This window comes from Bicyclus anynana, chromosome 4 (genome assembly GCF_947172395.1).
Source record: "Bicyclus anynana chromosome 4, ilBicAnyn1.1, whole genome shotgun sequence".
In the NCBI taxonomy this organism is placed as follows: domain Eukaryota; kingdom Metazoa; phylum Arthropoda; class Insecta; order Lepidoptera; family Nymphalidae; genus Bicyclus; species Bicyclus anynana.
Window position 1 is genome coordinate 15,367,874 of NC_069086.1, and position 27,213 is coordinate 15,395,086.

General features: G+C 38.5%; 2 protein-coding genes across 8 annotated transcripts in view; one reads left to right on the top strand and one right to left on the bottom strand.

Annotated features, from left to right (window-relative positions):
• Positions 1–5,487, top strand: part of LOC112054600 (protein purity of essence) — an 85,395-nt gene extending 79,908 nt beyond the window's left edge. For all 5 annotated transcript variants that reach the window (XM_052881404.1, XM_052881401.1, XM_052881400.1 and 2 more), the window contains 6 exons: positions 711–859; positions 1,383–1,512; positions 2,060–2,235; positions 2,672–2,812; positions 3,833–4,022; positions 4,730–5,487. In XM_052881404.1, the coding sequence (XP_052737364.1) occupies positions 711–859; positions 1,383–1,512; positions 2,060–2,235; positions 2,672–2,812; positions 3,833–4,022; positions 4,730–4,957 (1,014 nt within the window). In that variant the 3' untranslated portion in view covers positions 4,958–5,487. The remainder of the gene's footprint in view (positions 1–710; positions 860–1,382; positions 1,513–2,059; positions 2,236–2,671; positions 2,813–3,832; positions 4,023–4,729) is intronic.
• Positions 5,488–8,130: 2,643 nt separating this feature from the next.
• Positions 8,131–27,213, bottom strand: part of LOC112056350 (aquaporin AQPAe.a) — a 110,621-nt gene continuing 91,538 nt past the window's right edge. For all 3 annotated transcript variants that reach the window (XM_052891570.1, XM_052891568.1, XM_052891569.1), the window contains 5 exons: positions 22,594–22,737; positions 15,295–15,366; positions 14,241–14,378; positions 12,786–12,866; positions 8,131–9,865 (listed from right to left, as the gene is read on the bottom strand). In XM_052891570.1, the coding sequence (XP_052747530.1) occupies positions 9,761–9,865; positions 12,786–12,866; positions 14,241–14,378; positions 15,295–15,366; positions 22,594–22,737 (540 nt within the window). In that variant the 3' untranslated portion in view covers positions 8,131–9,760. The remainder of the gene's footprint in view (positions 9,866–12,785; positions 12,867–14,240; positions 14,379–15,294; positions 15,367–22,593; positions 22,738–27,213) is intronic.

Consider the following 27,213-nt stretch of genomic DNA (forward strand, 5'->3'; position numbering starts at 1 on the left):
ATCGTCTTTTATAAGAAAGGTCAAGGTCATTTGGCGGGCGATGAAATAAGCTATGCTACAAGCACCAGTCCGCCCACGTGAACACATCCGTTGTCTGTCTAATAACTGACGTCATCGACTTGGTCGCTAACTACGTTATAAGAAAGGTCAAGGTCATTTGGCGGGCGATGTAATGAGCTATGCTGCAAGCACCAGTCCACCCAGGTGAACACATCCGTTGTCTGTCTAATAACTGACGCCAACGACTTGATCGCTAAATAGGGATGTCATAAAGAAGTTCAAATACACTTAGCGAGCGATAAGCCACCATTATCTGTTTATTAATTGACGACACCGAATTTGTCACTAACTATATGGGCATGACATTCATTCTCGTACTTGTGCACGTCATGAAAAAGATCAATCGGTGGGCGATGGGAGAACTGTCTATGCTCAATGTGATGGAATCAGAAAAAAGGGAGAGCCGATGAAGCGTTGGGGTTCTCAGGTGGATGCAATTCTGCGGCGTATTTTTAGTTGACATATCATACCGCATAAGGTAGAGGGATGACATCGACCAGATCGTAGGGAGTAGCTGAATTCAAGCTCCTGTGCTATAATATATAATGTTGACCGACTAATATGCATGATATTTAAAGACTTGTAATAAATCATGATAGTAGATCAGCGTTTTTCTAGGACAATATAATTAATAGTTTGTGTGACCGTAGGTTCTCGGCATCTACACGTTCACGAAGCGCTGTCCGGTGGAGGAGTACGAGGTGCGCGCGCGAAAGACGCTCGGCTACACCACCGTGTCGCACTACAACATCGTGCACGTCGAGTGCCACATGGCCGCCGTCCGGCTCGCTAGGACCAGGTACCCACTTCTCTTCTGGGCCTTTCCCGTACTTGGCCACTAGGGGTTGGCCGTTATGCGTAGATCCTTCTGGTGCTGGTCCCCGCCGGAGTCACTCCAGCCAGCCGAGCTCGCTCCAGAAGCTTAGCAGGCCGCCCAGGTCGCAGAACGCCTAATGGAGTGTTGCTGGGGAGCCAATGTGTGCTGCGCGTTGTTCAGATACACCTCTGCATCTAAGCATAACATGTATCGGGGTTTCTTCTTCCTCCATGCATGCTCTGCAAAGAGGACGGTTATACCTAGAACCGAAAAGTGTTTATTTAGTGAACAGTGCCCTGTTATTAGTTCTGTTACTGTTTCAAGTTTGCTACGTTTAAGTTTTAGTAGTTTTGTCGTTAGACGTGGGTTGAGGCTTGGTAATGCCTCTTTATTCAGACACCCACATACAGAACATAGAGAAGAGACATTTTAGTCGGGCAGAAATAGCAAACAAATGTGGAAGTGTACTTTGTTATGTATTCTAATTGATTATTATTACCTGCAGAGACGAATGGGAGAGCGCCGCGCTTCAAAATGCGTCGACGCGATGCAACGGACTGCTGCCTTTGTGGGGGCCGCACGTACCCGAGTCCGCGTTTGCTTCGTGTCTAGCGCGACATACTACTTACATACAGGTATATGTATTGCATTGCAAATGTGAATGTCTAAAGGGGCGGCAGGGTCTGCCTCTGCTACCCCTTTACATATTAGGGGCACTCTTTGCCCCTCTTTCCTACGCCCTTTTTTTATTTTTGCTAAAAAATTGATTGATCCATACGTCACGTAATCAGCTGATCACGTAACCTGTGACAGCGGTAACATTATTTAATTATATTATGAGTTATAATCATAGTTAACTTCATTTGTTTATTAAAATGTGACTTCACAGCTTACACATGCAACGTGATCAGCTGTTTTCGCGCTAATTTGATATTAATGGATGAAAATCATTTAAATTTGCTGTTAAACAACATATTTTTGAAATGCTTAAATTGAATTTATGACGTGATAACATCTTATACATAAACGAACGCCGGCTGCAGCTGTCAAAGGTTCGTCTTATCACGATTCTACGTATTCTTGTGATGTTAACACATAAAACTATCGTCCGTGAACTGACTATAAAGACAACCAGATTTGTTTTAACTATCAAAGTAGCTAATTATTTCTTTACATGTGCAGGAGTGCACCGGCCACCGCGACATCGGGCACACGTGCAATGCTCATGATCTGAAACTGCTGCTGCTGCGGTTCGCGCGCGAGCGCAGCTTCCACGACGACACAGGCGGCGGCGGCCCGCTCTCCAACATGCAGCTGGTGCCCGCCATCGCGCACATGGCGCTATACGTCATCAACACGTACGTTAGCCGTAACAAACACTGCCTTTACTTTACAGTGAGTTACAGAAGCCCACCGACTCGCATTGTAGCAGTATGCTTGTTGAAAGCTCCCTAACCTGTCTGCTATAGAGGGCGTAGCTCTCTAGTGGGTCATTTAATTAGTCTTAATATTAATAATGGTTTTAGTCAAGTTTATTTCTGGAGTAAAACTTCTTTACGCACATTTGACTTGTGGTGTAATGCGTTGCGAAAAGTAATCAGGTGAGGCTTTCGATGCGTGCTGCCATCTACTGGCATAGTGAAGCAGTGTTTGTTATTTTAAACTATCAGTAGATGGCGTTGTTAGAAAACTTTGAAACAATCCCTTTTTGTACACTTCAATCCATTTTTATTTTTTATTTCAAGTGTTGTACAATACGAAGGCAAGAAGGCGCTAAGTAATCGTTGTTTGCAGCACTCGTGTGGCGGCGCGCGAGATGACCGCGCTGGAGGCCAGCCTGGCGTGGGCGGCGCCGCGTGTGATGGAGTCCGCACACGACGCCGAGGGCCCGCTCTACTACCTCACCATGATGCTGCTCCTCTACCCGCACACGAGGTGACTGCTGCTGCTCCTATTCATACCCACAACTTGACAGTTCCTGCCCCGACTTTGCACTACTGCTGTGTAGACACCAGCGGCGAAAAATCCATTCAGGCCGATTACCACCGGGTTACCTTTTAAAAAGAGAGCCGTGATAGCCCAGTGGATATGACCTCTGCATCCGATTCCGGAAGGTGTGGGTTCGAATCCGGTCCGGGGCATGCACCTCAAACTTTTCAGTTGTGTGCATTTTAAGAAATTAAATATCACGTGTCTCAAACGGTGAGGGAAAACATCGTGAGGAAAACTGCATACCAGAGAATTCTCTTAATTCTCTGCGTGTGTGAAGTCTGCCAATCCGCATTGGGCCAGCGTGGTGGACTATTGGCCTAACTCCTCTCATTCTGAGAGGAGACTCGAGCTCAGCAGTGAGCCGAATATGGGTTGATAACGACCTTTTAAAATCCATACATACACATTCAGTTCGGCCCGGCAGCCGCTGTGTCTCCGCATTTTAAATCTCTGATATATTTGTTGTATTACAATATATAAAGTCCATTCTACGAGAGCTTTCCTTTCATGTCAACAAAGGGATCATTTACAACATTTCAGTTTAGGGATCAAAATTTTTACTGTTTCATAAAACAAATCACTCACATAGATCTAAATTATTATAGTATAACATTTAAACTTTATAATATACACAATAGTAATGCAATTTAAGCAGTTTTAAATAATATTTTATCAGAAATAAAAACAGTATATAATTTTTTTTTTATTTTTTTTTAATACTCTTTATTTGTACACCACAAAAAATAAAAGAAAACAAGCAAAACAGAAACATAAGAAAAAGTAGAATACAAAAGGCGGCCTTATCGCTTAGTAGCGATCTCTTCCAGGCAACCTTAGGCTTAGGAACTTATTAGGACAACTGTAGGTGGTGTGTACGTAATTTTATACTATGTAAAGAGATATTATTGATTGTATGCTGGGGACCTTAAAACTTGAATATGAATGTGTTGTCCGTGTGTGCAGATGGCGCACCGTGCGCGTGGACATGCTAGCGCGGCTGCTGATCGTGGCGCACGTGCGCGCGGTGGCGCCTGTGGGGCCAGCGCTGCGCGCGCTGCCCGCCGACCAGCGCGCGCCGCGCCCGTGGCCCGACTACAAGCCCTACGCGGTGTTCGTGGCGCTCATCAACCTGCTCTACATCGTCATGTTCAAGGTGAGCATGCTCAGCATTATAGTTATCATCATTAACGACACATATTCTGCTCACTGTTGAGCACGAATCTCCTGTCAAATCAGCAGAATGGGCCGTGATAGCCTTAGATATGACCTCTGCCTTCAATTCGAATGGCATTGGCTCGGATCTAGTCCGGGGCTTGCACCTCCAACTTTTCATTTATGTACATTTAAAGAATTAAATATCCACGCAGTCTCAAACGGATGGACGTCTCCTGAGTAAACATGAGAATTTTCTTAATTCTGTATATGAAGTCTACCAATATGCATTGGGCCAGCGTGGTGAACCGTTAGCCTAACTCTTCTCATTCTGAGTGGAGAACTCTTCATTAATACTTAATTTAGTGGTATAGTCTATACTCAACTCAATGGAAAAAATTCGAATCTACTTTGTGCGATTATAAACCACGAGCGAAATGAGTAGTTGAAAAATAGAATCCTTAACTTAGCGTGGGATTTAACGTTATGATATTTGTTTTATGTACGAAATGCTCAATGACTCGATACTATACTTTAGCTTGGCAACTTCGTTCGTAATACTCCAGATATTGCGCGCGGGGCGAGAGGTGTGTAGCGATGAAAGAAACCTCACACCCGCGCAGTCTTTCCGCCCGTCGCCCGCATATCATGGGAGTGTTATCAACGACCTTACCAGACTATAGAAATAACAATAACATTATCCCACAGAACGTAATGCCGACACCAACGACTGAGCAATGGCCGATCAAGCTGGCCAACTACATTCGCTACAACGACGAGGCGAACGCCAAAGCCGCCGAGCGTATCGTCCTCACTCTATACGACGAGCTGCTGCCTTGCTCCTCCTTCGCGGAGTTCTGTGACGCTGCCGGCTTCCTCGAAGACATCCCCGACCCGGATGCCTTCCTGCAGAACGTCATCGAGCAGCTGCCTTGAGAGCGGCCTCACGCGCCCTACTGTCTCAGCTACAACGGGTGCATGGCCTGTTGAATGGCGCCGAAACTAATTTTATTTATTAAACCCTCAGACCAATTAGAGAAGGACCAGTATCGCACCCAAATTTACGAAAATTGTCTGTCATTTTCTGAGGAAAACGAGCTTAGATTTCGTATCTTACACTAAACTAGAAGTTTTTGGCCGTTTTTAATTTACAGCATTTAACTACACAAAACGGTATTTTTACGGAACTCTTTAACATCGATTACTTTATAGACAGTTTGTATAATTTAACAAGATCGTTGATCATATACTTTGACAGAAAAGTAACGTCTAGCGAGACAGGTCCTATACAATAATTGGTCTGAGATTAAACCCTATAGAACTCTAAAGCCGCAGTGTCTACACCCCGTCGAGGTGTTTTATATCGATATGTTTGTTGTTCCATATTCCATTTAACGTATTACAATTTTTGGCGCTTAAAATGTATCCCGCTTTGTGTTGCTTCAATAAAGGTATTCAATTCTGAATGTTGTCTTACTTATATGCGTATCCTGCCCAAAACGTTAAATTTAAGAAATGTAGTGAAAGTTCTCGAACTTTCGGGATATCATCTACAAAGCCATTCAGTACAAAATATACGAGGAACCGTTTTATTCATGTATATTTATTTAATAGTTATGCTATTCGGAACAGACGAACCCGACAAAAATCATAAAAATAGATCAGCCATTCGAGTTATAAATAGTATTAGTTACACCATTTATATAGTTATTTATTGTTGGTTGTTATATAACTGCATTTTAAAAGTTATTTCACATGTACTAATTGTACCAAAATTATAAACTAAAAGGTGCGTCACCTGAAGACGTGACGAAGCGGCGTTATTGAAAGACTCATCATGATTTTGTATATTAGCTGTAAATTGAACACATAATAAAGAATGTCTAGAATGAGTTTAAAAGCAGCGTGGTGAAGCCGGTGAAACCGGTGAAACCCATTAAAAAAAGACGCGCCTCGTAGATATCCGTATAAACAAACTTTTTTCATAATTTGTATTTCAAAATTTAAAAATAACAACAATTAAGTAAATTAATATTATTATATTAATTTACTTAATTGTTGTTATTTTTAAATTTTGAAATACAAATTATGAAAAAAGTCTATAATACCCATAAATTCTCTATCTTATTTCTTCAGTTTTAGTTTTAAAAATAATTAAAAATATAAGACGCCATTTTTCTTGAATAATATCGAAAACTACTGATGCGACGCTTCGTGTCGTACTGACTCACGTACTGACGGAGCGGTCACCGTCGTGTTCCGATCGCTCAATCTGCCTATTATTCCTTAATCTGTGCTATTAAATAAACAAATGGCTGTGTACAGCTAGCATTACACGAAAACCTATTCCAAATTCAGTTTGACTGATAGACCTTGACATAAGCGACACATTTTGAGTAGGATCGGGCCAGAGGCGATATGTCGCTAAGCAGTCACGAGTATTGCGCTAACGCTGCAGATTGTGACGAGTCGTGATGAGATATTGGCAGATAACTGGCGAATTGGGTCTAGGTGCCTCTACTGTACTATTCAACAGTCATATAAATTGAACTCTCTATATGATTTCAAAATACCTGTTTTGTAAGTGCTCAAAAAGCTAAAAAAAAATTACTTGAAAATGTTGTTTGTCTGTTTCGGGCTAATCTGAGGAATGGCTGGACCGATTTTAATGTGTCTTACACTAGAAGTGGCTATTGAGGAACGTATAGGCTACTTTTTATCGAAGAAAAATACTAGTAAATAAAATAAGATATCGTTCACAACTAACGTAGAGTAAGCTGTCGTATGTTCTTGCCAAAATAGTCGTCTTTAAAAGATGTGTATGGCATGTGCAGTGTACAAAAAAAACATACATACAGCCGAACGCAAAACCTCCTTTTTAGAAGTCGGTTAAAAATGTATCTCTGCGGGGTTATTATACCTGAGCAATTCAGCATATTGCAACTTCAGAGACGAATATTTTGACTTTGAGTTTAAAAAAGTTAAATTACGTATAACAAACCTCGAACACAATGGTACACATGCGAACCTTTAGTGTAAACGTTAACTATAAGTACACTAGCTGACGCCGCGCGGTTTCACCCGCGACCGCGTGGTTTCAGTTCGCGTAGGAATACGGGGATAATATACTTATAGCTTTCCTCGATAAATTGACTATTTAACACTGAAAGAATTTTTCAAATCGGACCAGTAGGTCCTGAGATTTGCGCGTTCAAGCAAACAAACAACTCTTCAGCTTTATAATATTAGTATAGATATTATGATACCATGTACTGATAAAAATGCGGTGAATGTTGAAGATAAACGTCGTATCGAATACTTTACCCAATGACAACTAAGCAGACCCATAATTTGGTTTAAGAATAAGTTGCAGAGACAATTGGCTCAACGAATGTAATAAGTTAAGATTACACTTGTAAATGCTGCATTTCCATTCTCAAACACAGCCTTCGCAAATAATACACTGCGTAGGTATATAGGTACGAGTAAGTACCTGAGTATCTACGTGTTATTAACATGACGTCATTAGAAGAACTCTGTTGACCTGTTGTAGTGACTTTTGTTTACCTTAGAATTAAAAAAATCTTGGCTTTCTATGCCCTATCGTGGGATGGAAGCAGCAATATGTAGTAAGCCATTGACATGGGTTGATATTGATTATGGTGGGTGTATAATTATTTAATTCAAATAGAAATTGTTTGTCTTATCTTATAGTACCTAACTATGGGTGCACAAAATGTGCAAAACTGGGACCCTAATTTTAACAGTCCAATTTTACCTATACTATAGGAAAGGAAGTATGGAGATTTGAGACCGACCATGCTTCTCTAATCCAGAGCTTAGAGTCTGTTTGATTCTGTAACGATTAGGTATACCTACCTACCTACAAACTATCAAATGATAAACTATCAATAGCATAAGCGTATTGTCCTCTCCAAGGATGAGGAACAGTGAAAATGGGAAGTGTGGAACAGAGGGACTCCACTAACTTTCCAACTCCGGGCTGAGAATTTCTTGGAAGAAAGAACTGCCCTATAGTCCCTATACGCCGCTTCCTCCAACAAGTGTCAATTAATTACCTAAAGGAGAGGATAAAAAAAACAATACAATAAAATAGTCATCATTTGTATTTATTTCGCTATAAACAAATTGTGTGTGTTTTCACATACAAACAAATTGCAGCTCACGTCAAAACTGACATTCGAATTTGACATTGAATGTTGAATTCTTGCTTAACTTATTTATACTTATTTTATTCACATAACATAAATAGACTTAATACTTTTGTAAACCCTATCTTATATAACTAAATAATATAACTTATCTCACAATCAATCATCGTGGTCTTTGCGTGATGTAAATTAATGAGGCATGAAGACGTTAGATGCAACTACTCGTAATTAGGAGTAGGTAAATCGAGATAAAAATCAGGCAGCGATGTAGGTTTGAGATTAAGCCTGCATAAAACAACAGGCGATCCATAATAAACACGCGAACCAAATGTGGTAGGTACCTATAGGTATTTAAACATAGAAGATCATATTATGGACTACATTTCGCTTGCAATTATGGTTCTGCTTTCAGCGTAAGAGACATATGACACTAAATATGTTTTAGTGAAAGGAGATGATCCATTTGGTCCACTATTATACCTAATATCATTAAAATTTAAAAAATCCAAGGAATTTATTAAAATCTAAATAAATGAATAAATCTAACTAAATAAAAAGAAGTGAATAAAATTACAACCCAAGTTTTTGAGTTATATCAAGATGGCGCTCATAAAGCAACTATGACATGACAAATAAAACATCATCAATCCGCCATTATTACCCATAAAAGTGTTGTATTTCATGGGAGACAATAAATATTATTTCGAAAGAATTAAAGTGAATTCGTAGATTTGTATAATCAAACATAGTTAAAAAAAATATTTTCTTTTATTTCCACCAGAGTATAATGACTGATCCTATGCTCTATACAATGTTGGACCATCTCCTTTACCTAAAGTAAAGATTATCTACGTGTCCTTCACAAAAATAGATACCTAAACGTCTTTTTCTGGTCCTGAAATTTTCAAATGTATTGCCTCCTTTGTACAGTAATTTAATCATTCAATTTAAAGACTTTGGAATTTAAAATCATTATAACATACACAATAAATGTATAAAAAAATAACATAAGCCCATTAATAAACCTTATACGAAACTATGATTATATATAACAACGAACAAAATAAGTTTGTATCAATGAGCTTACGACTGTCCCTCGTGTAAACATTGCATTCTTATAAAAAAAATGTGTTAACAGCATTTACTTTTGCATTATGTATTTAATGCTAACAAATATGATGAAAATATAGGTAGGTTTAAGGACGTAATCAAAATTATTTTGATCAGGGATAAATAATTACCATTTTTTTACGTTATCTCTTGTACTATTTTGTATTTGAATTTCACTGGCACAATAAAACAATGCGTTTTTATTCACCAAGTTAGCCCTAGACTGCGATCGGTCACCACCTTATGTGCAGTCTAGTCACGATTATAGACATGCTTTAGCAATAAATATTTGTATTAGGCATCGCACTATCTAAAACTGTTAATAGGGTTGTCACTGGGGGTAATAACCACCGAAGTCTTCCCCCGGCTGATATCTATATCTACACATCTAACACGAGGAACAGCATAAATAAGGCACATGGTGTGTTTAGGCGTAGTTATGTGCTAGTCGCTAAGCTTATAGATCGTAGGAGCCGCTGTCGCCGGGCTTGCCGATGCGTAGGATGAACCTGTACACTAGGCCCGCGACCACGCCGCCCGCGATCGGTCCCACCCAATAAACCTGGGAACAAAAGTTGTTGTTTATAAATAACTATATCTTTCCCATAGTTCACTATAGTCTGGCAAGTTTGTTGACACTCCCATCTTATGCGGGGGACAGACTGCGCGGGTGTGATACCGCGCGTGCGGGGAAGAATACTAGCATCGCTACACGCCCCCTGGCCTGCGTGAACCATCGGGAGTGTTACGAACGAAGTTGCCAAGCTTAGACGTTTTTCAGATTCCGTAGACAGAGAAGACAATAGACAACTAGGTAATTGACGTGACGTTGTAAGTAAATAAAAAAGGAATATTTACTGAATACTCTTGCACATTGTTAAATTATAAGAAAATGATAACATGTTAAAAACCTTAAGTTTGTGGTATTGTAAGGTAATCTACAGAACCGATTTTGAAAAATTCTTTTACCACTAGAAATCCACGTTATTTGTGAGTACTATATTTCATCCCCGTATTCTCACAGAAATGGGAACTACGCGGGTATAACCACAGGACGTCGGCTAATAAGACCAGTACATAATCTTGTAAGTTGTGATTGAGGAAAATAACGGGTTTACGAAAAAAGCACATCTATTTACTACTAGTCTTCTCCGTCGACGTACACCTAGATACTCGTGCTGGGCTGAGTAGTTAGAATTTTGGTACCGGGTTACTGATTAGAGATGTATTTTGCGGTAGTGTTTACTTAAAACCTAATAAGGTACAAGTAAAACTTGATTTTTTTTCATTATTTTATAAAAAAAATATCTATTTAAGGTTTTTGTCCTTAAATAAATATTTTTAATCGTCAACACAAAACGGCGTCAACGAATTTGACCTTCCAAACTATTTGCGAGCAAACTAATCGTAATGGGATGAACTAACACATTGTTATTTAACAACTTGTATAATATTTGTTTAGTGGAAATTTTCCGGACCCATTCCCACTGTCACGGTCTAGTACGAACTGACACTCGTGCTAGATACTCGTTCATTTCGTTCGTTCATAGCGACACGTTCATTACATCGGCGGTACAACCACATGATATCAATTAAGTTGCCTACACAATACACATCAAACCTGTAATAAAATTGTTATTCCTCATTGTCCAGTGGTTGGCTTAAGTGGCTTTTATCTTTCTTTTAAGAATTTTCGAGTGAAAATTAATCAGCCGCGAGTTAGGAAGTTTGTGGTACGACAGCCTCGTGCCTCGGAGAGCACGTTATAGAAGCCATCGGTCCCATGTCATAAATTATTATTAAACGTGAAACGTCATCACTTTAAGCCTGCCTGCATCGGGGCAACCATATCCCCTCTCCTAAAAGAAGAAAGGGTGGCTCTGTAGTAAGCCTTTAAAGAATAGACTGATGATGAGATTCTGAAAGTTATATCTCTTTCATCATCATCATTAACACCGATGGACGTCTACTGCTGGACATAGGCCTCTTGCATGGACTTCCAAAAACCTAGTGAGGGGTCGACCAACACTGCGCTTTTCGGTGCGGGATTGTCCATCGGCTTTTCGGACTATATGCTCTACCTATTGCCTATTGACGTCCAAGTTAGTGAGTTTGGTTCTTATCTGAGTCTCTTCATCATTCTATAATAGATAATTAGAATAAGTTATTTAGCAAATTTTACTATAACGGTTATCGTTTGAATGTAATATTTCTGTGATGAAACTATTTGGGCAAGACGAAATGTATTGCGGGTAAAGGTAAAAGATTTTTGTGATACCCCTAGTGGTTTACGTAAAAGAATTTTACAAATAAAGAACGTTATGAAAAGCCAGTAAAATTAATGTCTAATTATAACAGAACACCATTATTTGACGGGGATTTAAAGGAAAGAATATACATTTTATCGGTACTTTTACTTGGTCCATGCGGACCATGAAACTGTAGGCGAGAGTCGACTCTCCGCCTCTACCATTGCCTTTACATAATAATAAATGTATGCCGTTGCGCATCAAAATAATACAACACTTACGATCAGTATCTAGTATCTACATACAACATAATCTGTTCGCCGACACGTGACGATGTGAAAGTGACTCTCAACAGGTTAAAGATTAGGTTAACTGGACTTATACGTTTATTGCTTCCCATTCGCTTCTCATATGACTCTGTGATTAATTAGTTTCCTACTTCTATCGCAGGTTACGTGTTCTTGTGTTACAATATTTTGTTTTTATTAACTATATAGAGTGTTATATTTATGACACTAATTAATCTTTGTTAAACATGATTTATTTTTGTGTTATATCAAAATTTAAATTGCTTGTTAGATGACTGCAAATTGCAAAATTGTTTATACATTAATATGACCGAAAGGATAGCCAGACACAGATAGGTAATTACAGATAGGTAGTTACTTCATTTTTGGAAAGCTGAAAGTTTGTCAGCTTATGCTCCAAGTATAAATATACGAATACTTGGACGGTCTAGGTCTCTAGGGTAGGGTGTGAACCCTTGAAACCTGCTTGCTATCGTCCAAACTCCTTGGTTGTCGTCTAGCCGTTTAATCACCAAGAATTAAGTTTTTCAGACAGTTATTTTTGATGAGTTATGACAGTTCTGTCAGAAACAGCTTCAATTAACACACTACTGGCTTGGCACTACCTATAAACTGATCAGACGGTAGCATATACTATAAAATAATTCGCTTAGATGTGAGTACATTTTTGTGATGGAACTGGAAGTCAGTCACTTTTTATAGCTTTAGCTGAGCTTCTATACGCTCGCCAAAACTCTCCAGTGACACTGTCCTATTGTGGAGGCGACAGAAATTATTAAAAAGTATACCTAATAAACTAGGCTCACTGGATGTTTATAACAGAGCTTTACTTCTAGGATCGTTGCGGAATATAAAAGTGCATATATATTATACAATGTAGTGATAAGGAGTAGAACAATTATGAATTAGTATAATAAATACATACCCAGTGAGAAGTCCATACCCCCATGACGAGGGCGGGGCCGAAGGATCGCGCGGGGTTCATGCTCGAGCCGGTGAAAGGTATCTGTTGAATAACAAAGCACAGGGTTATTATTGCCTCGTTAGTCCTGTATGGCTGTAGGTGGTCTTTGGTTTGAGTCATAGGTCGGAAATATTCGATATTAGGCCTACGAAATAGGTTTCTTCCTTTATATAGGTATTTGGAAAGTTTGTGGTGTAACATCCCCTTATCTTGGTCATTATCCTTATATTTAACAGTAATTATAGATTTAAGATTTAGCTTTAAGAATCAAAAAAATATCGTTAGTCAGTAAGAACATTTTGTCCATTTCCTATCGCTCTAACCCCGCGAACTCACATTGACGGAGCTGTAAGGTGCATCTAAATCTCATAATAAGAGGAGGCTTGAATAAAATTGTAAGAATTTAGATGAGATTTTCAGAAAAGTTTTTTTTATCTAAATGGAAATCCCCTGACATCTTCGAATTATCTAATCTTCATACATAGGTAAAAATGTAGGTAGGTACTTGTACATGAAAAAACCGAAAATTACGTATAGTAAACGAAACCGCGTCTATATCTTTTGAGCTATAATGCTTGAGAGACATTAACATTTTAAATGATTAATAGTTTTGCGCTTGCCTACAATCATGACGGATGGAAAGCAATGATCCTCATCATTGCTTTCCATCTAAGATGGAACGTTCTTGATTAGAAAATGGCTATTAAGTACCTACTCTTGACTTGAAAGTGTTTAACTGATAGATGGCAGGAAACACAGAAGACGCCGGAAGGGCAGTTAACTCTTTAGCTGTTAGTATTAGAAATGTTGAAATGAAATTTTTAATTCTTGTCGCTAGAATGTCAACCAAGAAGGAATGCCACCGTAGACGGTGTCTACGAGTACCTACTGTTCTGAGGTACCTGCTTTGTAGATAGGCAAGAAAAATACCGTAGAATTTCTGCACGCGATAACCAAAGTACCTACTTATCTATATCTATCTATACTAATATTATAAAGAGGAAATATTTGTATTTTCATATGTTCGTTACATACAAAAATACATATCTTGATTGAAATGAACTCAAAAAACACTGGACCGATTTAATTTTTTTTAAACCAATATAAAGCTACATTGTGGTAGTAACTATTTTAACCCAGTATTCCCAATGGAGTGGAAACTATACGTGGATGAAACAGCGAGGTTTTGCTAGTATTCTAGCGTTAGCGTAGGCGTTCTTAGCTAAACCGGCTTGGCGGTACGCCTTTGCCGGTAGGGCGGTAAGGTTAACTAACCACGGCCTCCCACCAGCCAGAGCTGGATCAATCAAGAAAACCTCAATCGGCCCGGCCGAAGATCGAGCCGAGGACTTCTTGTAAATCCACCGCGCATACTGCGTCACGGAGGCCGTCATAATGATGAATGGAGAGACTCACGCAAGCCGCGTGGCAGGCGGTGATGCTGAGGCCGATGGCCAGCGGCGCGGAGCCCTTGACGTCGCTGCGGCCGCCGTCGCAGACGCCCTGCACCACCAGCACCAGCACGAACGTGATCAGCGCCTCCACCAGCACCGCCTGCAGCACATCGCAATATCACACTATGCTACTTAGCCCCGTATTGATAGAAATTGTAGAGAAAAAATTTTTTTTTATTTTTATTCTTTACAAGTTAGCCCTTGACTACAATCTCACCTGATGGTAAGTGATGATGTAATCTAAGATGGAAGCGGGCTAACTTGTTAGGTTGAGGATGAAAATCCACGCTCCTATCGGTTTCTACAAGACATCGTACCGGAACGCTAAATCGCTTGGCGGTACATCTTTGTCGGTAGGGTGGTAACTAGCCACGTCCGAAGCCTCCCACCAGCTAGACCTGGACCAATTAAGTAAACCTCAATCGGCCCAGCCGGGGATCGAACCCAGGACCTCCGTCATTAAATCTACCGCGCATACCACTGCGCTACGGAGGCCGTCAATATTACTCAACTTAAGCTTAACTTAACCGTCCATGTAGCAAGGTGGCACGTCGATTCTTTTTCTACGATCGCAAACGCTTCGAAAAGTAGAAAAATGTATGGGAATGACCGATCTTGATCACGTGACCTGTCGATAACAAATGTCATTCCCATACATTTTTCTAGTTTTCGAAGCGTTTGCGATGATAGAAAGAGAATTGACGATTGGTGCAGAAAGGTAAATCTCTTCTTAGTTTTACATAATTGCAGTTTTATCAACTAAGACTTTGAGTTACTACGAATTCTACGACGCCTGAGCCTTTAGATATAATTTAAATTTAGTATATTTTCTTTTTAATTTTTATAATATGTAGTTATAGATATTTAGGTACGTAGTTTTAATATTATTGTAAAACTTTATAAAATTGAATAAATAAAAAATAAAGGTAAAAAAATAAAAAATCTCCAATAAAGACTTTGAACATAACATAAAAACGTTTTAATTGATAAAAGTTTATGAGTAATTTTTTCCATACCTGTCCATCAGTCACTCCTGTGCCAGGAAGAGTTACTCCGAATGAGTTCACTCTATTTTCAGGTACGGCTAGCTGTAACAACAAAAATACAAAAATAGGTAAATCTAATAATAAAAGTACTGGACAGTAATTATTATTATAAGAAAGATAGAAAGAAAAATATATTGAGAATACATATGTTCTGGATCTCAGATTCTGGAAAAGTTAGGAGCCTGATATTTGGATAAATGATATTTCAAAGTGTTAGCTTCGTTATGACTATACAAAATACACAATTTGTAAAACTTTTCTCGATAGTTTATTTTTTTGAAAAATACATGTTTTGCTCACATTTTGCTTTCAATCTCGGGAAAAGCAAACTTATTCTCTTAAATTTTTGTTTTGTATAGAAAATTAGGTATATATCTTGAACATGGCCATTTTGTTTTTCGTTATGTTGTTTAATTTACTTGCAATTAGGTAAAAATGGTTTTAGCGCTCACGTCATAAAATTTGCGTCGCGCGTCAATCGCTCCGTGCTTTTCACTCACGTGAAAGCCATAATTCGGCGTCTCGTTTGCGCTTCGAATTTTATCCATATCGTACCGACGCGTTGCGCGCTCTTAAAAACGTTTTTTCGAAGGTTGTTGAGCTTAGGAAATTGTTGGTTTGTTAAGTTTTTACTTAATTTTAAGTAGTAGTAGTAGGCTAACAGTAGTAACTTTTTTATACAAATAGATGTTAATATTATTGTATTAGCTACATATTAATAGATCTCGTACCTAGGACATATTTTGCGGTACGGTACGATAGATACCGTTTGCAAGATTGCAGGTAAAAGAGGAGAAGGAAGAAGGGAGAAATCTTAACTACGAAACATAGGGGAGTGGGCTGACATAAAAACAGTCAAAGAACTTTTACCCCAAGCCATGGACATGGACAAAGAGAAATTTAGAATGCTGACCGCCGACCTTCATTAATGGAAAGGCACATAAAGAAGAATAGTAATATAAAAATATATTATTATATAATGATTTATTTATTTTGCTATCATCCGCGAAAAGTCGACGAACCCATGCGACAACGTCACCCAGGTCCGGCAAAATACTCTCTACGTACGTTTCACCCCGAAACCGGAGCATCCTCAGGAGATGTTGACTCTACAACGTGCAATTGCAAATTGTGTTACAATATTTTGTTTTTATTAACTATACAGAGTGTTATATTTATGACACTAATTAATCTTTGTTAAACATGAGTTATTTTTGTGTTATATCAAAATTTAAATTGCTTGTCAGATGGTTGCGAATTGCAAAATTGTTTAAACTTTAATAGCCGACCGAGAGGATAGCCAGATCATCATCATCATCATCATCATATCAGCCGATGGACGTCCACTGCAGGACATAGGCCTTTTGTAGGGACTTCCAAACATCACGATACTGAGCCGCCTGCATCCAGCGAATCCCTGCGACTCGCTTGATGTCGTCAGTCCACCTGGTGGGGTGTCGGCCAACACTGCGCTTACTAGTGCGGGGTCGCCATTCCAGCACTTTGGGACCCCAACGTCCATCGGCTCTTCGAACTATGTGCCCCGCCCATTGCCACTTCAGCTTCGCAACTCGTTGAGCTATGTCGGTGACTTTGGTTCTTCTGCGGATCTCCTCATTTCTGATTCGATCACGCAGAGATACTCCTAACATAGCTCGTTCCATCGCCCGCTGTGTGACTCTAAGCCTTCTTATGAGGCCCATAGTTAGCGACCAAGTCTCGGAACCATAGGTCATCACTGGCAACACGCACTGTTCGAAGACTTTTGTCTTCAGGCACTGAGGAATTTCGGACGAAAAGATGTCGCGAAGCTTCCCGAATGCAGCCCAGCCGAGTTGGATTCGACGGTTCACCTCTTTCTCGAAATTGGACCTACCTAACTGGATCATATGTCCTAGGTATATGTATTCGTCTACAATTTCGAGTGCAGCGTTCTCAACTATAACTGGGTGGAGCGATACATGAGCATTACACATTATTTTTGTTTTGCCCATGTTCATTTTCAGGCCCACCTGTTGAGAAACGCTGCTGAGGTCATTGAGCATGGTACTAAGGTCATCCAGAGTCTGTGCCATGATGACTACATCATCCGCGAACCGCAGTTGAGTGATGTACTCGCCATTGATGTTGATGCCAAGTCCGCTCCAGTCCAGAAGCTTAAAGACGTCTTCCAGTGCGGCGGTAAATAGCTTCGGAGAGATCACATCTCCCTGACGCACTCCTCGCTGCAACTGGATTGGCCTCGTAGTCTGATCCTGAATACGGACTGACATAGTGGCGTTTTCGTACAAGCACTTCAACGCTTGGATATACCTGTAATCAATTCGGCATCTCTGCAATGACCTTAGCACAGCCCAGGTTTCCACCGAATCAAAGGCTTTCTCATAGTCCACAAACGCTAAGCAAAGTGGCTGGTTATACTCGTGAGTCTTCTGTATAACCTGCCGCAGCGTATGGATGTGGTCTATGGTACTAAAGCCTTTTCGGAAACCGGCTTGTTCGGGAGGTTAAGAATCTCCGGCAGAGATTCCGCTGCCAACCCCGACGACTAGACCTGGCAACATACAACGCACGCACTTTGAGGTCCGACGAAAAGGTCATCGAGCTGGAAGAAGTTATGAGCAAGTTGCACTGGGATATCATAGGATTGTCTGAAGTCCGAAGAGAGGGGGAGGGCTCGATAATCCTTGAATCCGGCAACATGCTCTACTACCGGGAGGGCGACCAACAGTCCCAGGGTGGTGTCGGATTTATCGTTCACAAGTCCCTCGTGAACAATGTTGTAAAAGTCGAGAGTGTGTCGAGCAGGGTAGCGTTCCTGGTCCTCCGAATTACCAAACGGTATTCGTTGAAGGATAGCCAGATATAGATAGGTAATTACAGTTACTTCATTTTAGGAAAGCTGAAAGTTTGTCAGCTTGTGCCCAAGTATAAATGAACGAGTACTTGGACGGTCTAGACCTCTAGGGTAGGGTGTTAACCCTTGAAACCTGCTTGCTATCGTCCAAACTCCTTGGCTGTCGTCTAGCCGTTTAAACACAAAGATTTAGGTTTTCAGAGAGTTATTTTTTGTGGTTCTGTCAGAAACAGCTTCTATTAACACGCCACTGGCTTAGCACCGCCATCAAACTGATCAGACGGCAGAACTGATCAGAGCACATACTATGAAATTTTTCGCTTTGATGTGGGTACATTTTTACATGGGATGTGGGTACTTTGCAATTGCACGTTGTAGAGTCAACATCTCCTGAGGATGCTCCGGTTTCGGGGTGAAACGTACGTAGAGAGTATTTTGTCGGACCTGGGTGACGTTGTCGCATGGGTTCGTCGACTTTTCGCAGATGATAGCAAAATAAATAAATCATTATATAATCATGATGAACTTCCGCAAAGTAACGCCTGCTTCTTTCCAAAATATATTATATTACTAAATATTTTTTATACTAATACTAGCGGAAGCCCGCGACTTCGTGAAATTCAGTTTATCACAAATCCCACGGGAACCATGGATTTTCCGGAATGAAAAGTAAGTAAGAACTTTGTGCCAATCCAGAATGAATTTATATTCTAATAAAATATATAATAAATCGCTTCAGTAGCCGCAGCGTAAAGGAGGAACAAACACACACACAAAATTTCGCTTTTATAATATTAGTGTGACATATAAAAAAATTGTATTTTTAAGCATTACTTAGGTACTCTAGTCGAAAACCCTACGCACTTCATTGTATGTACCTATGCTATGTGTATGTAGGAATTTTATATATTCTAACATACGTTGGACAGGTTTAGGTCATGATAAGAGAATGTAATGGCGAAATCGTTTAAACCATATAAGGCAATTTGGTTTGGCCCACTCAAATGTATTACGAATAGCTTTTAAGAGAATAAGTGGATATGGCTTAGCTTAGCACTAATGCCTAGTTAAACAGCTTTGTCGCAGCTTTCTTGAAACTTTTGTACCAAAAGCGTTTTTAAGATAGCATGGGTACGGTGACAGTCGCCTGTACGACATTCATAATACGTACTATTATCGTGAATCGCGGCAAATTTTCAAGTGTGAAACGAACTGTCACCCGCACCATTCCAACTGCAGTACATGTATCGATTTACACAAAAGTAGAAGTGATTTAAAAAAAAATTAGTTTGTTTTGGTGACGAATGAACCCTAATTCAAATCAAATAATTAAATAATTTATTATAATATTATTGGAAAAGCATCATTGTTATCATCATCACACCAGTCGATAGACGTTCACTGCATGATTGCCTTTTGTGGGGACTCCCAAACACCACGATTCTGAAATGCCTGTCCAGCGACTCTGAGAACCGGAGAGCACAGTGTAAGTCGAATCACCAGGTGGACTGACGACATCAAGCCACAAGGCGCCATAACGCAGACCCGTGAAGAGCCAGTTATAAAAAAATATCTGAAATCAACGTGGCCTGTACTAAAAATCTACGAGCACGTATAGATTGAATTGCTAGTTTAAATATTACAGATATTATTTATCTAATATGGCTCTCCCAACAGTTTTGCTTTAATTATTAAGACATTTAGTAGTAATTAAGTATAAACATTGCTCAAACAAATCGTGATGTGTTAAGTCGATGCTCTTTACAATTATAATGTCGCATCTAGAACATCTAATGTGAGGTCACGGTGCAAATTCTAAAGTAATTACATAACTGCCTGAAGGGTATCTACCTAATATTTTAGGCAAACGTTATATAATTTATGACAGACTATTAATTCTTCATACACACTAATTTCTTAATTGGTCCAGGTCTGGCTGGTGGCTGGTGGAAGACTTCGACCGTGGCTAGTTACCATCCTACCGGTAAAGACGTACCGCCAAGTTATTCGGCGTTCCGGTACGATGTCGTGTAGAAACCGAAAGGGGTGTGGATTTTCATCCTTCTCCTAACAAGTTAGCCCGCTTCCATCCTAGATTGCATCATCATTTACCATCAGGTGAGATTGTAATCAAGGGCGAACTTGTAAAGAACTAAAAAATAAATATGTAGTTTGGACTGTGGTGGGTTTAAAAGATAACATTTCAAGGGGTCCAGACCCTCAACCGTCCAAGTATAAAACGCTTTTCAAACCTTCCGAAGCCATCATGATCCAGTGGCGAATTAACAAATATGCCGCCAGAAGGCTATTAAATTTTTGCCGCCCCTAATGTACTCTGAAATTCGACACTATTGTTCGCAAACATTTTTATTACATTTGATCTGTCGGAAAAGTTAATATTTTTAGTACGTACAGTAGGACTAAAATATAATAAAGAGGTTTTGTATTTCTATAATAAAAACTATTTGGGCGTAATTTGCCGCCCTAGGTTGCAGCTTACTTACCCTACTGACAAATCCACCACTATCCAAACTCTTACTTTCATAAAATGAAGTACTGCTGTCGTTTCAAATGAAGTAAGTAAGTAGGTGTTAACGTTTTGTATTCTTCTTTCTTCAGACTATGGCTCGCTAAAGCAATGCGTATCGTGATTCGTGACGCTACGTATAATAGCTTATTGTGATAGTTTATGAGTGATCCAATGCGAGTGTTTACACATCTCATTTGGTATACGGTTTCATCACGCCGAGTTGTCAAACCGACTATATCTGTCTGTAGATGGAGATACTGATTTAGGTTTTTGAAAAATTACCCGCTAACGTTGTGATAAAGGGGATGAAACTTTATAGGGAAAAACTACACTGCCTACTAAGTGGCAAGCTTCCAATCGTTTACGAGTATATCCGATCAAAAAGCGCCATAAAAATTATGAGAAATGGTAGTTCCTACTTATTTGAAACACTTATATTACCATAAAACTACTGTTGGAGATGTAGTCTGGGACGGATATGACGTCACTCGATTTCGTGTTGGCTCGTGCCGATGCTAGGTGGCGCGACTTGTTTCACAAAGAGTTAGGATTTAGAGAGGGGTAGCGATCAGTTGGCGAAAACGACTTGCTATTTATGGCGCTCGTCGTCCGGTCGGCTTCAGTGTGCTCGTAGCGTTCAAGCCCTCCACATTACTTGTTGTGTAATTCTTTATGGGTTACTTGGGATATGCGGGGAGAGAGACTTGAGTGGAAAAGGGGAGTGTTGTTTAACTATCAAAGACGTCTTTAACCCTACACACAACGTTCACAAGTGCGTGACTTCACTCATTCTCTGCCATTCTAGGGTCTTATTTTGGTTAAAGTTTTATTTGTTAATTAAGTTGTCATGACAAATATTGCGAATCATAACCTCTGTTCGACATTAGTTTTCTTATTGTTAGTAAAACACTTCTGAGTCTGCTAAAACTACAATATTATAGTGTCTAAGAAACACAAGAGTTTATAAAATTAATAAATATAGTACGCGATGAGTTTAATATTGAAAACTCTTGGTGAAAAAGGGCAAGTAAAGTCACGGCAGATTAGTAACCAAAAGCTATGCCAAAAGCGTGAGAGTCTCTTGCTAGCGAAGGTCGCTCCAGTTTTCCTTTATTCTAACATCATCAGTGTCAGGGCGAGCGACAATGTTTTCATACCATCACTTCGCATGTGAGCTTATATGGCGATTAGAACACAGATGTGTTCGCCATATTCGGATGGGAAATTGTTAATTATCATGCGGTTATGTAAAAAACAGTTTAAAATAGCACGCTTTTATGTAATAACTATTAATTAGTGAGAAAAATGTTTAAAGTTGTTGTTTATTTAATTTTAGTTAGTAGTTGATTACAATTATTTAATTTACAATAATTAAGTCAGTACCTACAAATATTTTGTTAAATGAATTAGGAATGCTACTTTTAAAAATGTTTAATTCTACGTATGCTATTTATCTTAAAGAGAGCTGTACACTATTACATGATAGATGTTACTACACATGAGAACCTATACTTTACTCATGTGTAATCCTGGCGCTTTATCGAAAACGCAGGACACTGCTTAGCTATTCCCTTGATGGTCTAAGAGAAATAAGTTCTCTTCACTATCGGAGATTAAAGCCCGGGGTCAGACCTCAGACCCCGTGCTCTAAATACAGTGTAGTAAGAATTAATAAAGAGAAACGTCCAATTTTTTTAAATCTTGAACTCTAAGAGCTCATGATTCCTACACTGGTCTGATGTTTGGATGGATGAGTTAGCACAAAAACTTTCATAGTTACGAATAAACTCTTTACATACATAAGTACATCAGTGTTGTCGACGTCAACACTTGTGACGTCGACAACACTGATGACTATGAATAAAGTACACAAAGCTCTTACCCTAATAAAAGCAGCACCAGCAGTGGCTCCTAGAGCTTGTACCACGATGTAGAAGATTGCTTTGAGCACTTTGATGTCTCCCGACGCGAAGAGTCCGCACGTCACCGCAGGGTTTATGTGACCGCCTGACACGTGACCGATGCCCTGGAACAAAGAAATATACAAATTATTATCCAATTTGTTTTGTAACCGCGCGCAATTTATAAGTGTTAGATTTGAATACGAAAGCCCAAAAATACGGGCCTTTCAATGTAAACATTTTTGTTCTATTTATTTAAACATACAAAAAGGTATGTGGGTATCTATTTTTTGGGTGTGTTTCTTCTACTCTTTTGTCTCCAACTTAGCGAAAATATTCTGTAAACAGTGGGAAGATACGAAGAAGAGGCAACCGGGCGAAGAGAGTTCTTTCGGATTTGATTATAGACTCAAACCCTTCTCGTCTATTGACCGGATGTTTTGTGGCTCATGTCAAGAGTTTGAATTCTTGTCATGAGCCTTAAAATGCAGCCTAACTTAAAACGAATATCATCTGTATTTTTTTCGATTTTTAAGGCCAAGGTTAACCTATGTTACCATAGTCATAAGGACTTGCATAAACAAGTGCTGGGTTTATCTGTAGTGAATAGTATCAATATTAATCTCTAAAATCTGTAAACAATATGCCCAAATTGAGTAAGTAAATACAGGCGGCACGGTTAAACAAAGATGGGCAATAAATCAATCCTCAGTCAGTCCTAAACCCATACGAGTCATATAAATCGCGTTCTGACATTTAGCGCGGCACTCAGGACTTCAGAAGCAATTAAATGTGCCGTCAGCTATCAAACTGGTGAAGCTTAGTGTAAACTCGTGTCAGACTATCAGCTTATGTCAGTTGTAAATCTATTAATGGATCTAGCTTATGTCCTATGGAAATATGAAACAAGTTGGTTGATTGGTTACTCATTGCGAATCATAACCGTTTATCTTCGATGCAATAAAGACTTAAAGTATTTAACTAAGATTTTGCTATTAAATTAATTTGATAATAAAAAACGCGACAAAAAGAAGCAAAACGTATATTTCACTAGCTGACGCCGCGCGGTTTCACCCGCGTGGTTCCTGTTCCCGTAGGAATATGGGGATAATATACAGACTATAGCCTTCCTCGATAAATGGGCTATCTAACACTAAAAGAATTTTTCAAATCGTACCAGTAGTTCCTGAGATTAGCGCGTTCAATCAAACAAACTAACTCTTCAGCTTTATAATATTAGTATAGATTTAAAACTCACCTATCTCTACCATGTAACAGGGAGGAGCTTTAAGCAAGCAGGTACACCTTACCTACCTAATAGTAAGTACCTACATAATAACAAATAGTTTAAAATACCTAACACGCTACCTAACTACACTAAAAACACGCTTGATACCCATATCATGGGGGCACATTTCAAATATCCTGTTAACTATTTTCTCCGTATTCCTGACAGCAAACCCTTTCGTTTGATATCCATATCATGGAGGTGGATTTCAAACAGCCAGTCCGCCATCTTGGGTAGGCCGCCATATTGGATTTGTAATGACGTTTCTTAGCTAGTCATATATTGTCATCAGAACTCTGCGTGAGCAAAATTTTATACTAATCAAAGACCGGGAAGTGGGTCAAATTAAGATTCCAAGATTTTCTTACATACATAGTTAGTTACAACTGGAGCTACTATAAACGTCTTAAAAAAGCATTAAAAGATGCTCTTTGGATGTTAAATGGCTGAAATTGTTTTTATGATGTTTGAATGAAAATTGACGCACAGAGAAGAGTATTTTTATTTAATATATCTATTTACGTTAATCTCCGAATTTACAAAACGGATTTTATTTTTACAAATACTTTATGGTTAATTTTAAGCCATTTAAGTAAATAGTTTTGTGTCACTGAGATCGTAAATGCAATATATTGTAATATCACTGATATTATTACGTAAGCTCTATATATATCTTGCATAATATCGTCCTTATTGTAATGATACAATCACTCATAGTGCCGACCTATGACATAGCAGTACAGAGGAAGTCAGAGGTGCGGTGTCGCTCATACAGCCTGAGCTTTTGAGTCACGACTCAGCATAGCACTAGCTGAATGTGTCATGTCCTCATATACACAAGCGGATTCGAAATCCGCGTGAAATTCGGGGTTTTCAGTAATTTCGAGGTCAGGCTAGGTAGGTAGATATTTTTTATTATACGTTTTATATACGCAGTAGGTTTTAGAAATTTCATTTTAGTGGGGAGAAATGGGAGAATGAGAGATGCTATTTTATGTTGCTTGATATTCTTCAACATTATTTATAAACTTGAATTATAAATTTTAAATAAATCAAGTTCTTATGGAAGTCACATAGAGGCAATAGAACGTAAACTTAAAAATTGGAATTATACTTAATAATTAGGTAGATTTTGGCTATTGAAAGTAGAGACTGAAATCGCGCATTTCAAAAAAATCAGAGTAAATTCTCAATATTATAGTGCAAATATTGGAATAACTGATGATGATAATGATGTTTTTTATTTTGATTAAATGATTTTTAAATTTTCGCGGGCTATTTCAATCCTTACTTTCATTAGCCAAACTCTACCTACATTATCAAAAATATCATGTCGTGGTTCTATATTTTTAAATTTTAGATTTTAATGAATGGCAATGGCATATCGGTATATATAGTTATCCAAATAACGAATTCGATGGCAACATACACGCAGGCGTCTGCTAGTATAATTATTTTATTTGCATGTTAGATATTAATTCTAAATACAATTCAATTAACAACAGCATTAATTAATTATTAACATTTAAACAATTTCAATCGTTCCATTCGTTCATTTCGTTAATGGGTTTCGGAAATAATAAAGATATTTGGAGCAATTAATATTGATAACAAGCATTGACCTGTCAAGCACACCAATGCAATGATACAGGTACATTCAAATGAGACACGACAGATTAGACGCATTTACAACCTAAAGCTTTATTTGATAAACAACCAAAGAGCCCACACTCGATTTAATCCAATAAAGGTTATTAAACAATTATTAACATAATTTTAAGTTATTTAACAGAATTTCTAATTAAATCTTAGAAAAATTTTATGTACACTGCACTCTTTATGTATATCCCATTTATTTCATAAGAAATCCAATAATACTTGACCATATATTAATTAGTTGCTCGAGGAAGAATTAATTGTTATGATTTTTGTGATATCCACAAGTAGGGGAGACCGGGGCTGGTTCTATCAATTTTGAAACTTACTTCCTTAGCTATTAAAACTTTAGGGACATGGTAGTTACATGGCTTTAAATTATTTACCTGAATTGGTAATCATATCAAAATAGTTGTTACATTTCACTTTTTTATTAATGACAGAGTTTGCAAAGAAATTCACATGTTAAAACAGCCGTGCCCCTGTAGTCAAGTGGCACGTCGATTTTTGTTCTACGATCGCAAACGCTTCGAAAACTAGAGAAATGTATTGGAATGACATTTGCTATCGAAATGTCACGTGATCAAGATTTGTTATTCCCATACATTTTTCTAGTTTTCGAAGCGTTGGCGATCGTAGAAAGAGAATCGTCGTGCCACTTGGCTAGAGGGACTGGACTAACCGGAGCCAAAAATAAGCCAAACTATTACAACAACCTTTGTTGTCTCGGGCATCAACCCTATGTTTCGGGTAAGAGCATAATATTATATTCCGAAGAATATATTTCCTGCTAAATTCACACTAATGCAAGTGACGATGAACGTCTTCACACTTTAAAGATACTCGACAGTAGAGAAATCGAAAGCTGTAAAGCTGTATTATTAGAAACGAGGAAGTGAAGGATATCTATGGGAAATCATTTTATATGAGCGCTGCCGGTCCCTTACAAAGTTGAAGATGGAATGGAAAATTTTGCTTCGTGGACTCTTTGATTATACCTACTACGAATTATAACAAGATCCGTATTAGAAACGATCTTCACCCATCTGTTTATTGGACGAAAAAGGTTTTATAAAAAATTTAGTAGGTAAGTTTAGTACAAAGCGGATAAATTTATTAGTTTCATGTTTGTTTAATGTTATGTTAACTGTATGTTATATAAATAAAAACATACATGTGTATAATATTTCTGCTTAATAAAGTATTTTGAAAAAAAAAGTAGGTAAGTTAAAAAATATTAATTCGAGTAGGTTGCCTAAAAATTTCCGGGCGTAACTATTATTAACTATCATTAATGATAGTTTGGCCAGGAGTTTTTTAGGCAAGCCACTCGTAATAGATTTTATAATGTACTAAATCTGATATTAAAAAAATTCATCCTTTAAACAAATGGGTGAAGGTCGTTTCTAATACGGATCTTACACTATATCGATAGTATATCAGTAAAGATCAATGACACCGCAGAGGTGAACCGTTAGTCTAGCCGTGACACTGGGAATACGGATTATATAATATTTTTTGAATAAATTAGCCATTAAACAAATTAACATAGTAATTAAAAGGTAGACGTGAGCCTTCAATAAACTTGATTTGCCATTCAGAGCTTTTATTTTTATAAATAAATATCGAACTACCTAAAATATAAACCATAAAGTTG